Source organism: Danio aesculapii, chromosome 2, assembly GCF_903798145.1.
Source record: "Danio aesculapii chromosome 2, fDanAes4.1, whole genome shotgun sequence".
Classification (NCBI taxonomy): domain Eukaryota; kingdom Metazoa; phylum Chordata; class Actinopteri; order Cypriniformes; family Danionidae; genus Danio; species Danio aesculapii.
Genome location: NC_079436.1, coordinates 25525545 through 25542761, shown reverse-complemented (window position 1 = coordinate 25542761; position 17217 = coordinate 25525545). Strand labels below are relative to the sequence as shown.

General features: G+C 34.1%; 1 protein-coding gene across 4 annotated transcripts in view; it reads right to left on the bottom strand.

The window, feature by feature from the left end:
* tnika (TRAF2 and NCK interacting kinase a) overlaps window positions 1-12513 on the bottom strand; it is a 160946-nt gene extending 148433 nt beyond the window's left edge. For all 4 annotated transcript variants that reach the window (XM_056476013.1, XM_056476021.1, XM_056476028.1 and 1 more), the window contains exon 1: window positions 12169-12513. In XM_056476013.1, the coding sequence (XP_056331988.1) occupies window positions 12169-12225 (57 nt within the window). In that variant the 5' untranslated portion in view covers window positions 12226-12513. The remainder of the gene's footprint in view (window positions 1-12168) is intronic.
* Between the last annotated feature and the right edge of the window lie 4704 nt (window positions 12514-17217).

The following is a 17217-nucleotide window of genomic DNA, read 5'->3' as shown; positions in this document are numbered from 1 at the left end:
GTCAAAATGTAAGATATGCAATGTGCAATGACGAGTCGGAATTATAGTTGACCTGGAGCTATAGAACACATGAGATTTGTAGAGTCTCTGCTGAGTTTATCCCATAGACTGTAAAATATATGGACGTAGTATCCGTGACATCACCCATAGGTTTCTGAACACTACAAAAGAAGCTACAAGTAGGCGCGGCCAACCGTCGCCATTTTGTTCGCGCGTCATCGCACCCACGGTGGGATACCAAACAAGGGCAAAGAGGCGGAGAGTGAGCGGAGCTACAGACACCTGCTGGCACTTTGCTTAGACCTGGCAGACAGACTTTACTTTGGGAGAAACGCTTGATACTTCATTACCTGCGACTCATTTGTGTTCTGACCACATGTGCTTGGCTGTACACTATATCAATAAAGTGTTTAGACTTTTAAAAACACTGTAGTAACACATTGAGCCACTAAGCATTGTTCTTATGACGTTTTTCTACAGGAGGAAAACACGAATTACTTCCAAACACTTCAGATATAGTGTGTGTTAGTAAATGCAAGACTATTGATGAAATGCAGGCATAACACTGTATGACAATGCTTCAGATGACTGTTCTAGAGCCTACAGCTAATCAATCTGTCACATTCTGGAGTGCTTTATGGGTCTAAAGAAAAATATTAATGATAAATGACCTTAAATAAAACAAATACATTTATAGAGATGGTATACAAGTTTATAACTTTACTCACATGGGAAACGGAGGCCACGTGAATGGTTTGTGAGCACAATTAAAATGCACACAGCATCCCATATCATCTGATAATTGTAAGAAATAAGTTCAAAAGGCAGCTGACAGTGTAAAGCCACATAAAACAAAACAAAAATACGATGAATATGCCGAGATCAGTGGCTAATCTGGCAGATTCAGCTGAGGTGAAGTGACGGCGACCAGCGAGACCTAGCTGTCACTCAAGTGGCCACGCCCTTAATTATGCAAACTTAATATAACCTAATATAAAGGAAATGGATGAGTTATAAAAAAAAATTCACCCCCCTCACAGTTGTCATGGAGGGTAATAATAGCTATATGAACCAAAATCGTTCTTTGTACCAGGCTGTAAACACCTTTTTTTCTGCTGTAAAGTTGGCCATTCTAACAGTGGGCTCAATTGCAATTTGCTCTATTATGGAGCCAGGACTAGAGGAATTTTGATGAATTGCAGTTTCAGTTACTTCCGTATTGGCTTCCCGAGGACAAGCGGGAGGTTGCCGCTTGGTTTAACCATGATAGAGTGAAAATGTATCATTTACATGTGTTTTTAAGGCCTGTGACTCAGCATTTCAAGAGTTTAAACAGTTGAGCTCAATTGTTTTGTCATTTCTAGTCCAAATATCTACACTTCAAATGGAAAATATGATTACTTACCCAATTGGCAGATAATTTTTATTGTTTTAATTTTTACTTATTTTGACTCTTAAATTTGACTTGCTCTAAGAATGTTTTGCATTATTCAACGTCTATCCCTGAATACTGTTAGACTTCTCAGAAAACTGTCAAATAGAGCTATTCAAACCATCTTGTGAAACTGTATTCATATCGCAATATTTATCACAGAAAAATGAAATACTACAATAACAGATTTTCCCAATCTACAGTGCAGTCCTAGTTCAAAATACATGAACAACTGAGTGACAATCACTGATCTATAAAATGCATTTGCATTTAATTGTTTAGCAGATTAGTCTACCGAATGATATATCCTACCATTCATTTAAATTTGTAAATGATGCCAATTCAAGAATTGTCACTTTTAGATGTAACGCAGACATTTTCAATAACATCCACTTTGCCAGGAGTTTCAGATTTATGCATTTTCAGTCCCAAAAATGCTGTTCACAGTGTTTCTCAACTACGCTCCTGGAGGACCACCAGTTCTGCAAATTTTCCATTTGAGATGTATCTGGCATATACATGACATGTTTCTAGCATATATGTGACATGTATGTTTCTGGCATATTTGCGACATGTATGTTTATGCCTATATGTAACATGTATGTTTCTGACCTATATGCGACACATATGTTTATGCCTAGTTGTGACATGTATGTTTCTGGCCTATATGTGACATATATGTTTATGCCTATATGTGACATATATGTTTATGCCTATATGTGACATGTATGTTTAAGCCTATATGTGACATATATGTTTATGCCTATATGTGACATGTATGTTTTTGGCATTTGTTTTTTGTTTGGTGCCACGCCTCCTTTTTAAAATTGTATGTTTTTTGTAAGTCAACTGAATTAGCCACTAAACTGACAAAATGTAAAATATAGTTATGCTTCCTCATGAGATCAGGCTGGAAAAACCTGTCATGTCTGTGAAAAAAATGTGAGATGTATCTGGCATATATGTGACATGTTTCTGGAATATATGTGACATGAATGTTTCTAGCCTAAATGTGACATGTATGTTTATGGCATATATGTGACATGTATGTCTTTGGCCTATATGTGACATGTATGGTTTTGGCCTATATGTGACATGTATGGTTCTGGCATATTTGTGACATGTATGGTTCTGGCACATATGTGACATGTATGTTTCTGGCCTATATGCGACATGTATGTTTTTGGCATATATGTGACATGTATGTTTTTGGCATTTATGCGGCATGTATGTTTCTGGCATATTTGCGGCATGTTTGTTTTTGGCCTATATGCGACATGTATGTTTTGACATATATGTGTTATGCATGTTTTTGGCCTATATGTGACATGTTTGTTTATGGCATATATGTGACATGTATGTTTTGACATATATGTGACATGTATGTTCATGGCATATATGTGACATGTATGTCTTTGGCATATATGTGACATGTATGTCTTTGGCATATATGTGACATGTATGTTTTTGGCATATATGTGACATGTTTGTTTTTGGCATATATGTGACATGTTTGTATTTGGCATATATGTGACATGTTTGTTTTTGGCATACATGTGACATGTATGTTTTGACATATATGTGACATGTATGTCTTTGGCATATATGTGACATGTTTGTTTATGGCATATATGCGACATGTTTGTTTATGGCATATATGCGACATGTATATTTCTGGCCTATATGTGACATGTGTGTTTCTGGCATATATGTGACATGTATGTTTCTGGCCTATATGCGACATATATGTTTCTGGCATATATGCGACATATGTTTCTGGCCTATGAGACATTCCAAAAATGCAGTGGTGGTGGTCCTCCAGGAGCATGGTTGAGAAACACTGGTGTAAACAAACACAGTTTCCAATTAGTTTTCAATTTTTGGCTGCAAACCTTGTCGTGTAAATAACCTATGGGATGGTTCTTAATTCCAGGTATAAATAGGTGTGCCCCTCACTAATTTTTATTTTTTTTTTTTTAAAAAGACAAGCATCTGAAAGAAACTAAAAAGTCCACATTTGCACATTTCAGCTTACAGACAGGAAATGGGTCAGTGGATGTCTGCTGGAGGGCAGAGCGACGGAGAGATGGAGGATGGGAAGGGAAGGGAAGGGAGATTCAGGACAGCCAGCACTGCAGGGCACAGGCTAACTGCGAACACACAACACGAAAAGCCACAAGCACTTTCAGCACGACCAAATCCAAGGCAAAGGGTGAGACTGCTTTCCGCACCCCTCAGATTAAGTGTCTCCATGTGGCTTTGCTAGAACCGGCAGTTCAGCCTGTCATAAGCAACTATGCATGTTCTTTTCTTGGCAAAACCACGTATATAAAAATAATGTCATACAAGAGCTCCTCAGGCTAAATGGCATCAAATGGAATGCAGCCTGAGTGCCAGGGTGTGACAGCAAGTGACTAACACATATATAATTCACCAACAAAACAGCAGAGGTGCTTAAAACCCAAAACACATGCACACCCAGACCCCTGCAGAGTCCTGTGTCACTGCTGCTCTTTAAGGAGAGCAGGTATAGAACATGCGGAGCGGAGCATACGGAAGTCAGGTGAGAGGGAAGCAGACGGCACACCACATGGCCTTCACTGCACCAAGCCCAGCACTGCTACTCCTCCAGACCACCGAGCTGCTGAATAAAAGGAACACACACACACACACTCAAACCGAGAGGACGTGTGAATGAAAGCAGGATCTTAAGGCTTAACTCCAAGCCATAAAAAAAGGATCGCATCTCCATTCATGCTGCTACATCATGAATGGGTCTGTGGAGTACTCAGAGTGTCCATTATAAAAAAAATTCAATAAAAAGCAGATGATGTGTTGATTTAAATAGATTTGTTGGTTTAATAATGGTTTCAAATATGTATTTAAAGATTTTTTTTTAAATATGTCCTTGTTACACTTTAAGAAAAAACGTATAGTTAATCATTAAAATTAGGAGAAGTAGTGTATTTTACTTTTAATATCAAATATTTTTTAGAAATGTACGTTCATAAGTATCACTGCACCCTATGACAATGAAATCCTGAAATAATGGAAAGTTCTAAATCACAGAATTGAAGGGAATTTTGGTGGAAGAGTTTTTTTGTCACACCCTCCAAAAACTCATATCATGCTGGAAATTTGTGTATATGCTGGATAAAAAAAATGCGAACTAAAATCACTTATTAAAAAATATTGGAAAGAAATACACAATGCCTTACAAAATATCTTTGAATCTGTGATACCCTTTGATTGTAAAATTATTTTATTTTTTGCGCATATACCGGAGGAATGATTAAAAGGGATAAGTATGTAATGAATATCTTGTTGGTGGCTGTCAAAAAGAGCAATACCAAAAAAAAAAATGGTTGTCACAAGAAAGTCCTGCCCTAAATGCATGGATGGAAATTACTATGAAAATTTATAAAACGGAGCAAATTATTGCATTTGTAAATCAGAAAATGGAACTATTTATTTCATTCTGTGAAAAGTGGACCAATTATGCAACATCCCATAGACCTAAACTTTTTTGTTAACCTAAAATCAGAGGGATCACTCACTAGATGTACATAGTTTTGTTGCTGAAGTTCATGTTTATATCTTTTTATGCTTATTATTTTTACTTACTGGATTTGTCCCCCTCCGCCTTTTTCTAATTTTAATTATTTACCTTTTATTATTATTATTATTATGTATAACATTGGTGTATTTGCACACAAAAAGGAAAGCATATATTGCTAAAAGAGAAAGTGGATGGAAAGAATTTGCGCTTATATTTGCGAGTATATTCAGATGTGTGATCTCTGATATGTACCTGATGTAAGTGTAACACCATTTGAGAAAATAAAAAAGAAATCCTGAAATAACATAGCTGGCACACAAAATATCTAATGTAATATTGCTAAAATTCTTTATTTAACTAGAGCAAATTTTGTAAAAGAAAATAACAATTAGTCAAAAAGTGAATTTGACTGCATTGCCTTTACATCTCTTTTGGCAAGACACCTGATTTTAATCAATATGAAACAATAATTTCCCAAAAACAATAACTTCTTTTAAACTGTGGGCCAATGTTGTGTTGCATTTCCTTAGTTTGGAAAAAATAAGACTTATTTTAAATGGTTACGGGTCCAAGTTCACTGCCTTGTGGCATCTTTCAAAAATTACTTCCAAAGCCAAATGTAATTGTAACTGGACAGAATGATGCTGATGCTGTCAGGTTTTGCTTCTATTCTACTGATGTTGTTTTCATTTTTTTGTCTTTGTTTATCCGTACACAATTTTGAAACACTAGGTTTGGACTGTGTGTTTGTTGTGTTGTTAGTTATGTTGATTAGTGAATGTATGTTTTTTGACTACTTAAATAAATAAATGGGGGGGGGGGGGGGTTAAGAAATTTTTAGTTGAATTTTATCTTTATAAATAATTTTAGTTTTCATTTATTTTTATTTTACTTTATTTTCGTTTTGTCATGTTGATTACACCATGTAAGTTTTGAATATTTATAATTTATTGAAATGCAGCTTTTTACTTTATTAAGACGTTAAATCTCCTGATACCCTTCACCCATCATTTGCATGTATGAATTGCATTCTAAATATATATCTGAATAAAAATACATTAAAATCCCAACACTCTTTAAAAGTCTTAATATACCTTTCATAACAGAGCCTCCTTCTAAAGCTTAACTCAAAGCCACGGGTAAAATAAACCTTATCTGCCTCAAGCAAAACACTGCTTCATTAATACCTGTAAACAAAGGTCATTTCAAGCACCTAAATCAAAACCAATTCTAATAACAGGGCTGCTGTGCAGCTCAAGACCCTTCAACAAATCCAAGATCCTCGCTACTCATGTTTGGAGCTAAAAATGGCCAGAGAACAAACAGAAAGGGCATGGATCTCATTTCAAGGTTTGTGGTCAGAGCACAGAAGCTCATTTTCAGATGTCGTCCCTCAAGACTAGGTGAGGCTGACCAGGTGATGCCAAACATCGCTCGCCTTTCGTGTATGTGGGCCACAGACCCGGGCTTCTGTGCCAGAGAGGGAGTTTATGAATGGTCCATCTGAGCATGTGCTGCACTGAAATGTTTCCCCACAACTGCACATGTCAGCGCTCTGCTTCTGGGTGACCTATTTCCCTTCTCGCTCAAACACAACATGCACAGCGAGAAAGCATGCTCAAAGGACTGGATTTAAATGAACAGGAGCTTAAAAGCAAAAGGCTTGCAGCACAGGTGCATGGATGACATTTTTTGAATGAACACCTGGTGAGGGTTCGAACACCTAGACAGCAAAAATAAAGTTGTAGAAGTGTTTGAATGGCTGTTTTCTCAAGCATAAACCAATGAGCTTACACAGATAAAGCATTAGTTGTGCTTTTAAAAACAATGAGAATTTCCTTACTAATAGAAAGCACTAATCAGGGAATGAGACAAAAATAGTTTAGCCAAAAATGGAAATTCTGTCATCATTTACTTATTATTTAGTTGTTTCAAACCTTTATGGGTTTCTTTCTTCTGTTTAACATAAAGGGAAGCGTTTTGGATAATGTTGAAAAACTGTCACCATTGATTTTCACAGCATTTGTTTTTCCTACAATGGAAGTCAACGGCAACAGATTTTCTGCTTTTTCAAAATCTTCTTTTGTGTTCAACAGAAGAAGGTTTGAGTAAGTAAATGGTGGGTTAATATTCATTTTTGGATGAACCATCCCTTTAATATCGCTCTTTGTGTCTGTAAATAACCTGCCAATTTACAAAGTAAAAGACAAGTATCTGCATTTGTAAAGGTGTGAACCAAATGGTCTACAGAAATGGATTGGTGTAACCCAAACCTTTAGAACTGTGTTCCTCGGGGCTGTCTTATAACCTTTTTAGCTAGTTAAAAAAAAAACAAATCAAAAAAACTTTCCTAAAGAGAGATTCGTTGTAATTCTTAAAGTGTTAACAAAGCATCAACATCACTGCTAAAGAACTGTTACACTACCTTCAATATACTCTTCTCCCCACACAAACACTAGTCATCTTAATTAGTTTACATATTAAAGCAATCTACAGTAATACATTGACAAGCCACCCAAAGATGGTTAAGCTGAATACACCGTGGAGAAGTCCATGCCAAAGAGAGTTTTGCTTATTCAAAACAACACTAAGAAAAACCAAAAATGTAACTTGATAAGGTTGTGCATCATGGAATCATGGGAATTGTCATATTAATACACATGGGGAAAAAGAAAGGGACTCATGTTCGTGGATTAGGTTTATTAATTTCTGGGACTTCTTTCTCTTTAGGTACCCTGTTTTATTTTTTTAAATATATAAAACATTTAACTCACTAATCTAATACTGAATTTGTTCATTCATTCATTCATTTTCTTTTTGGCTTAGTCCCTTTATTAATCCGGGGTCGCCACAGCGGAATAAACGCCAACTTATCCAGCATTTGTTTTACACAGTGGATGCCCTTCCAGCTGCAACCCATCACAGGGAAACATCCATACACACACACACACAGACACACACACACAACAGACAATTTAGTCCACCCAATTCACCTCCACCACATGTCTTTGGACTTGTGGGGGAAACCGGAGCACCAGGAGGAAACCCACGCGAACACGGGGAGGACATGCAAACTTCACACAGAAAAGCCAACTGACCCAGCCGAGGCACAGAGACAAAAGTTTCCATTTAAAATAAAAAATACAATTTTGCAACTTGTTTTCAAATGTCCCAAAAATTTTGCTGTCTAGGGCTGCACAATGTATCGTTTCAGCATCGATATCGCAATGTGATCATTCGCAATAGTCACATCATGAGTATATGCAGCGTTGAGTCTGGATTAAAATTTAACACTCAAGTGTTTTTTGAGACCTGTGACCATGTGAGAGTTTTCAAAGCATTCAGGCCTAAGAAACTGTACCATCTGTAATTTTGACAAATTAACAACAATTAAATTGTTTATAAAACGAAGACTATGCAGTATTATTTTACATTTGATTATTCAATTACTGTATACCTGAATACAGTTCGACGCATTGGAAAACAATCAAACGTGGTTTAATTAATGGTACCTATTTCTTTATTGAATTTTTCTACTCATGTAGATAATGTTTCTGGTATTTTATGTATTTGTACTCACCTACAGAATCATCCCAATCAACTCTTGAATCCCAATTCTTTCAAATTTCTTCCAAAAAGTCGTTCAACTCATCTAGTAAAATTGTATTCATATCCCAATATATAAATTGCAGAATTTTAAAAAATACATCACAATGTTAGATTTAATGATATTAAAGTGGACCTATATGCAAAAATCACTTTTATAAGAGGTTTAAACAAAGTTGTGTGGGAACAATGTGTGAATAACAGAGTAGCCAGCATCTAATGATACAAATTGATTCTATTTTTATTTTTATAATCACACTTGATAAAAACAGTCAGCAGAAACACTTTGATTTTGAGCCCCACCCATTACGTGACAGTCTCTCCCTAATAGCATTACCGGCCCTGAGTGAGAAGCAGCCGTCTGCCATTAGAGTTTTCAAACCATACCAGCTGAAGATAGTCATTGACTGAGAGGCATAAATGTCAAGTTTCATGACACACAAATTAACAGCGTAGTCTCCATAGTCTACCTTCTTTTGAGTTTTTTCTTTGACATTCAGTTTTTTTTTGTACATTCAATGTTAGTCCTGTTTGAATCAGCCACTATGCTGATGCAAAGGCGTTTGTAGCTCCGCTCTTTTTTGAAAAGGGGGCTGGGAACACAATCTCATTTGAATTTAAAGCGACAGTGACCAAAAGGACACAATTTGGATCGAAAAAAGACTTCAAAGTGTTATAAACAGTTATTTATGTGGTATTTTCACCTTATACTTTACATATGAACTCATTTTATAACTTATTTTACATCTTGTACAAAGGGGCATAATAGGTTACCTTTAAAATATTCTGACCCCAAGACTCCAAAATCAATTTTATGAACATGTAAACAAGCTTTACATGATATTTTAAAACTCCCTTCATCCACAGAATGGTGTGAACAGCTACATATCACGTTGCCGCTATGAAGGGCAGAGATCATGGCTAGTATAAAACAGAGATTAACACTTAAGCAAATCCCATTCAAAATATGAGTGACATCTGGGGCGCCATGTGATCTGTTGTGCTCCAGCATGTACATGCAAACAGTCACATGTGTGAGAAGGCAGGGAAGGTGAAGCTAATGCACCAGACACAATGGATGGCCAAATCAAAAGCACTCAAAAGGCTATCTGCAGTAATCTTTCCATCCCACGCGCTACTTAGCCTCGCGAGCGGAGAAAGGAGAGCACTTCACATGTATCCCTTTAGCCCATTAGATTCTACAGCACACAGGCTAATTGGTTTATGGCTGCTGTGAAACTGTGCCTCGCCATATGGGCATCCTTAAACTGCCCGTCCAGTTACATCTAGTCTAATTTGCTCATCACGCAAATTCGACATGAAACGCATACTTATTTTCACACTTACATGTGCATTTATTAGATGTGTTTATCTAATATGACCTCTGTCAGTGTTGGGTTAAATAATTAAGTTATATTTTACAACGTTAAGCTCATCTTATGCTTTAAAAAAATAATAAAATTAAAAACAAAGCAAAAACAATATAACACATGCTTTTAGATTACTTTCCTTAAGTATTTAGTTACTTTTTTATTGTAACATTGCTTTTTTGCCAACACTGATCCCTGATAGCCAAACACTGTATAAATTATATGTTGTTTTGAGCTAGTTTTGGGTGTAATAACATTAGGTAATCGTGTTTATGTAAAAATGTAACCCAACATTTGGGTTTATCCATATTTGACCCACAATTTAAATAGAACAAGTGTACTTTACAGTGCACACATTTTAACACTTAAAATGTATGCATTTAGCTTATAGGATTATTTGATGTGACTTACAGGGCATTTACTGTATGTCTATATATGATCCCGGCATGCGAGCCAAACCCATGAAGTAGGCCATCCTGGCGCCATGCATTACCAATTGAACTACAGGACAACGCACATACACATTCACACTAATTAGACAGACTGACACAGTTTTGATAATCCGAGGAGTGATGCATAAAAACCGAGCCTTGTTAGGAAGTAACCCAGTTTATCCACGCAGAAGTCGCAGGAAAACATGCTGTGAGTAATTTGGTGGCATTAGAAGGATTTGAGCATTTATCAAGCCACGCATATGGCACACTGTTTCCCGGTTGGACACAGATAGATCCTGCAACAACGCACAGCGAGTTCAATTTTGTTTTCATTGAGCAAACAGTGACAGAAGTACTGATATACTGTAGGTAGCTGATGTGCTTCTTGTTTTGTTTGTGTGTTGAGGCATGGGGGGTGTGGTGTATCAATGACACTTTTAAATCCCAAAAAATGCAACACAAGTATGCAATACACAAAAATGCTGTAATTTGTTTTGATAATTAGGAAGAAATGGCAAGTCTACGCATTTAATCAAATGTCATATTTTGAAGTACACAGACAGAAATAGCATTTTCTCATAGAAGCATTTGTAATAATGTGTTATTTACTATATATATATATATATATATATATATATATATATATATATATATATATATATATATATATTAGTAAAACATATATTTATAAAAATGCATGATGTGATGTATTTGTTTAACATTCTTGGATTAAAACAAAAGAAATTTGTGGGAAATAATTGTGTGTACAGTTAGTCAAAAAAATTCTAGATGGTTTAACGGTCAAAAATATTCATGAAGAAAATGGTAATAATATTTGAAAATCATCAGAGTCCCATAAACAACATGTAGGCAGCCATTTTGTGGTCATGTGACAAGAATATTTTAACCTTTTTATGAAAAAGTCAAGTTCTACTCAGGTCAAATATCTAAAGCCTTGCTGATAAACAATGTCAAATTGATCAATACAACATCAATATACACATTTTTGAGGGACAATAATGCGTGTTTGTATACACTGCATGTATCCAAAGTACAGAAACATCATTCTCTTATGTTTATATGTATCATATTTTATTCTTTATGCTTTTTACATTATCCTTAATATTTTTAATGATTGATTGATTGATTGATTGATTGATTGATTTAATGCTATCCGTGTTTTGTCGAAATTTTTCAAAAATGTGACAAAACTACACAGCTATGAACAGTACATTTTATGACTTCGCGTATTGAAATATAATTCTAGTACTAGACTTTTAGTAGGCCAAAGATTTCCATTTTCCCACACAGATTCATACAAGCCCTGATAAAACATGTTATCAGAGAACCAGCGTGTATGGCTACTTTAGAAGGACAGACTAGTACAACATGTACAACAGACATCCAATGGTAAAGAAATGCCTGAATATACAGGCTCCACAGATTGCCCTATCAGAAACACAGGGGTACTATTTTATCAACAGGATGCGTTCATTGACAATTTCTGCTAATAATCAATAATAGGCTAAGTTTCCCAAAAGCAGTTATTTGATCTGGTAAATACAACCATCCATGAATCTTTATTGACTAAGCAAGAAAAGAAAACGCTTATCATAGTGAATAAAAACGTCTTGCTGCTCGCTTAACCCGTATTTTCATTTCATTCCATTTCTACTATTGTAGTGATTGTTGCACCTGCCATTATGGCTCAACCGCAACACCAAAAAGACATCAATGAGCATCTTCAGCGAAGGACACACAACTTACCCTTAAAGTGGAGAGGTCTATTTCATCCAGACTCCGAGCCGGGGAATCGCTCGCCATGTTAAAGACGAAAAAACCGGAATAAGACGGAGAAACAAAGAAATGTTGTTGAATAGACCTCTCAGTCAGTCGTCCGCTGGTCTCTCACAGCAGCGCGTTCAAATCTCGTCTCTCCGCTCGCTCGTGTTTCTTGTACAATCCCTCTTTTAACAGCGAATTCCACCGATGCTTTTGCTAGACCTCTGTTAGATTTTCACCCTGGCGAAAAAAAACACCGTGCGCTCTGAGGACTGCATGTTATTTTCAGCAGGAGCTGCACATCTCTCGCTCTCTCACACTGTAGCTGAAATCTCAATGCCTCTTGCCTTGAGAGCAGCATCAATCAGATGTGTGGGAGTGGCCAACAAAATGGGCGGAGCTGGCGTCACTGATACCGCCCATTTGTTGGTTCCACGGTAGAGTTGAAACTGCTGCAAAGGAACTTGCCAACATTCCTTTACTTTCACGTCTGTTTCCCTGACCGAGCTTTTCTTTGTAATTTCTTTTATGTTCCAGTTAAACTCCGTTTAAAAGAATAAAGGTGCTGTATTGGCTTTGATGATAGCATGAAGAACCATTAACACCCATGGAACTAATAGGAAAGAGTTTTTCAGGTTTTTAAAATGTTTTAAACACTTTGAAGAAAAAAAAAATTCTATAGCATAGCTACAAATGATATGTATATATATATATATATATATATATATATATATATATATATATATATATATATATATATATATATATATATATATATTGTTATTTTCTTTAAACTTGTAAAACAGGCACATTATAGAGCTATATTTTTATATATTTCTACTGTGTGTCCAGAATATATAGCATTAACAGAATATATATATATATATATATATATATATATATATATATATATATATATATATATATATATATATATATATATATATATATATATATATATATATATATATATATATATATTCTGTTAATGCAAATTGTATTAAGTTTATTTTACTGAAATTTTAACGTTTTACCCTATGTTTTACCCTGATTTCTATAGAGGACGAAACCTGCAAAAACATTAGATAAATAAATACGCAAATAAATAAGTAAATCCACAAATTCCTGCATAAATAAAATAATAAATAAATAAATACAAAATTAAATAAATAAATAAATAAATAAAAACATAAATTACTGCATAAATAAAACAATAAATAAATATGCAAATAAATAAATAAAATAAAATTTATGAAACACAAATTCCAGCATAAATAAGTATTATTCCCCAACATCCCTGTAATTTATTTAATTATTAATCTGCTATCAGTTTTAATTATTTGTATATTTAATTATGCATTAATTTGTAGATTTATATACTTATTTATTTATTTATTTATTTATTTATTTGCATATTTATTTATGTATTTATTTATTTATTGTTTTCTTATGCAGGAGTTTGTGTATTTATTTATTTATTTATTTATTTATTTACTCATTCATTCATTTATTTATTTGCATATTTATTTATTTATTTATTTGTTGTTTTATTTATTTATTAATTTATTTATTTATTTATTTGCATATTTATTTTTTTATTGTCCTCCACAGATTTCATCAAAAAAATGTGTTTTACACCAAGTACAAAAAATTTTGAATATTTAGTACATGAAAGACAAAACTATGGAGGACGAAACCTGCAAAAATAATAAATAAATAAATTTTCTAATTTATAAATAAATGAGTAAATAAATCCATAAATTCCTGCATAAATAAAACAATAAATAAATAAATTTGCAAATAAATAAACAAATAAATGTATATATAAAATCCACAAATTCCTGAATAAATATAAATAACGAATAGTCCCCCCCCCCCCCCCCCCCCCCCTTTTTTCGACTTGTAAAACCTGTGGACTTACTTTTACTATTAATTATTTATATATTTATTTATTTATTTACGTTTATTTACGAATTTATGGATTTATTTACTCATTTATTTATATATTTGCATATTTATTTATTGATTGTTTTTGCAGGTTTCGTCCTGAAACCAACTCTAAAACAAATTAAGGAAAGGAACTTTATTCTTTCTTTGTTTCTTTAACTTATGCGAGACAATAATATTGTTATGCAAACAAACAGTAATTTAAAGGGTTAAATACATTAATAATAAATATATGTTTAAGTCATCAAATGTGTCACTGAAAGCAGAAAAAAAAATATTCTTTCATGACCATTTTTTTAACTGATGCACAATAAAATGTGTGACATTTTAAGCCTGTCAGCTTTTAAAGTGTACCAAAACAACCTTATACTTTGTAATTAAAGTATAATCCTATGTGATCCTATGTGATGTAATGTTAGTGTTAAATTAAGCCTACTTTGAATATGCTGACTTCCTTTACTGCATTAAAACACCTAAAGGAAATAATATAACAACTCAAATGTAAATTAAATGAACTTTCCACTTGAGTTCTGAGGAAAACACCAGCGTCACACCTTTATATTCTATGTTAAGCTGCTCTTTTGTAAGCGATTATTAGAAATCTTATGTGGTTTTTCGTGAGAACACATGAAATTATTTAAAAGCTTGTTTACCTGACAGATCAACTGGCTGAGCTCCAAATATAACTGACATCGCTTCAAGGCATGCTGCAGTTCACAACGACTGTTCCTAACTTGTGTAAAAAGAATGAAGACAGTCAGCAGACAAATATTATAATCAGCTTTGATTACTTGCTGTACAAAATAAGTCAGGTAGGTGTTTGATGTTTCTCAGGAACCGTGGTGTTATACAACAATGATTTTGAGAGAGTGTGTGGGTGGGTATTTCCCAGCATTGAGGGTTGTACTCTAAGAGTTGTGGCTGGAAGTTCATGGTGGTTCATTCTATTGAGGAGACCCCTAAAAAAGCAGGGGCTAAGCTAAAGGAAAGTGAGTGAGTGAATACTTTATTTATTGACTCATGTTTTTATTTATTAATTTATTGACAGATATGTTTATTTTTTAGTTTATTTATTAGTTTGTTTTTTTAAGTTTATGAAATCAGATTCTATTAAATGCTATAATATATGAAAAATCCTATTTATTTATTCTAATTAATTTCTTTTCTTTCTTTCTTTCTTTCTTTCTTTCTTTCTTTCTTTCTTTCTTTCTTTCTTTCTTTCTTTCTTTCTTTCTTTCTTTCTTTCTTTCTTTCTTTCTTTCTTTCTTTCTTTCGTTCTTTCTTTCTTTCTTCTTGTTTGTCTTATCTTTATTGTTTTTATTTGTTGAATTTGTTTTAAAGATATTCAGTTTTAGGTGTCACGGTGGCACAGTGGGTAGCACGATCGCCTCAGTTCAAAGGCATGCGCTATGCAGTAGGTGAATTGGGTAAGCTAAATTGTCTGTAGTGTATGTGTGTGATGAATAAAGAGACTAAGCCGAAAAAAAAAATGAATAATTGAGGATATTTAGTTTTATTTATTTATCTATGTAATTTGTCTTGTTTATCTTTATTTGTTGTCATACGATTTTTGCAATTAGTTTACTTGTTTCTTATTTATTTTTTATTTTGTTTTAATAAGTAAACTTTGTTTCAAATGTATTTATTTGTTCATTTTCCTTCAACTTAGTCCCTTGATTCATCAGGGGTTGCCACCAACTTATTCAGCATGTTTTACACAGCGGATGCCCTTCCAGCTGCAACCCAGTACTGGGAAACACCCATACACACTTATCCACACATACACTGTGGCCATTTTAATTTATTCAATTCACATATAGCGCATGTCTTGGCTATGTGGACTGTGGAGGAACCTGGATTTTTTTTTAATCATTTTAAACAAACCAGTTCTATATGAAAACATATATGTGTTTGGTCTGTTTGCTTTGCTTTGATACATTTTTGCTAGTAGGAAGGAATTATTAATTTCCTTTTCTAAGGTAAAGTTGTCTTTGCATTTTTAATCACAAGTTTAGCTACACTTATTTGCAATTAGAGGTTAAACTTTGTTAGTCAGAGGAAAGCATTTGTAAATTTGAGATCATTTAGGAGGCTTGCTTTCAATATGCAAGCTATAGGCTTTTCTTGTGTAATTAGTGAAGGACATGCGCAGCAAATCATGATACTTTAACCTGGGATGGCTGTTTGCACAGCCTCAAGAGAAGTCATATCAACATTCAGTGCGAACAGCAGTATATAAGAGTTATGTTAATAGTCAGTTTGTTTGGTTTTGTTCATTTTTTTTTACTAGAAGGAAGGAATTATTTGTTTCCTTATATAAGGTAAAGTTGTCTTTGCATTAAGTTTTGCTGTACTTAATTGCAATTATATGTTAAACTTTGTGAGTCAGGGGAAAGTATTTGTAAATTAGAGATCATTAAGAAGGGTTGGATGGATTTGAGAGCTGTAGGCTTTTGTTGCAGCTCCGCTCACTAGGCGTGAATTAACTGTATAAATAATTAGACAGTAATTTAATCTAATAATTGGATTGAAGCATCCTCCCCAAGGAAAAATTCACAATTTTTTTTTTACAATATTATCCACAGAAATAGCAAAAAATGCCTGCAGATTCTGTCTGGCCCCACTGATTGGTTAATGTGGTGCAAATGTCCGCCAAAGTTCTGCCAATAATGTTTCAACAGAAGTATTTCATGCGAATCCCGCGAATAGCACCATAGAAAATCAGATTGTGTCTATGCATCGATTGAACATGCAAATCACTCGTGAATGCTGCTTCTTCTGCATCTAGTGTGAACTAACCATAACAGTTCCTTCGTATAATTGGCACTTCTTACATGTATTGCCTCCTCTTGTTGAATCGCTGAATGCCTCCTCATTTGGAAGTTGCTTTGGACAAAAAGCATCTGCTGAATGACTAAATGTAAATGTAGAGGTTTAAATTTTACACGTATGCTTTTCTGGTTTAGTCTAATAAAAAAAAATTATGAATAATAAAAAGAATAGTTTTGCACGTAATGTTAAAGCATTACACTCCTACTAATACAGGTCGATTTCTCTCATTTTATTCAATTGTTGTTTCTATTTTAA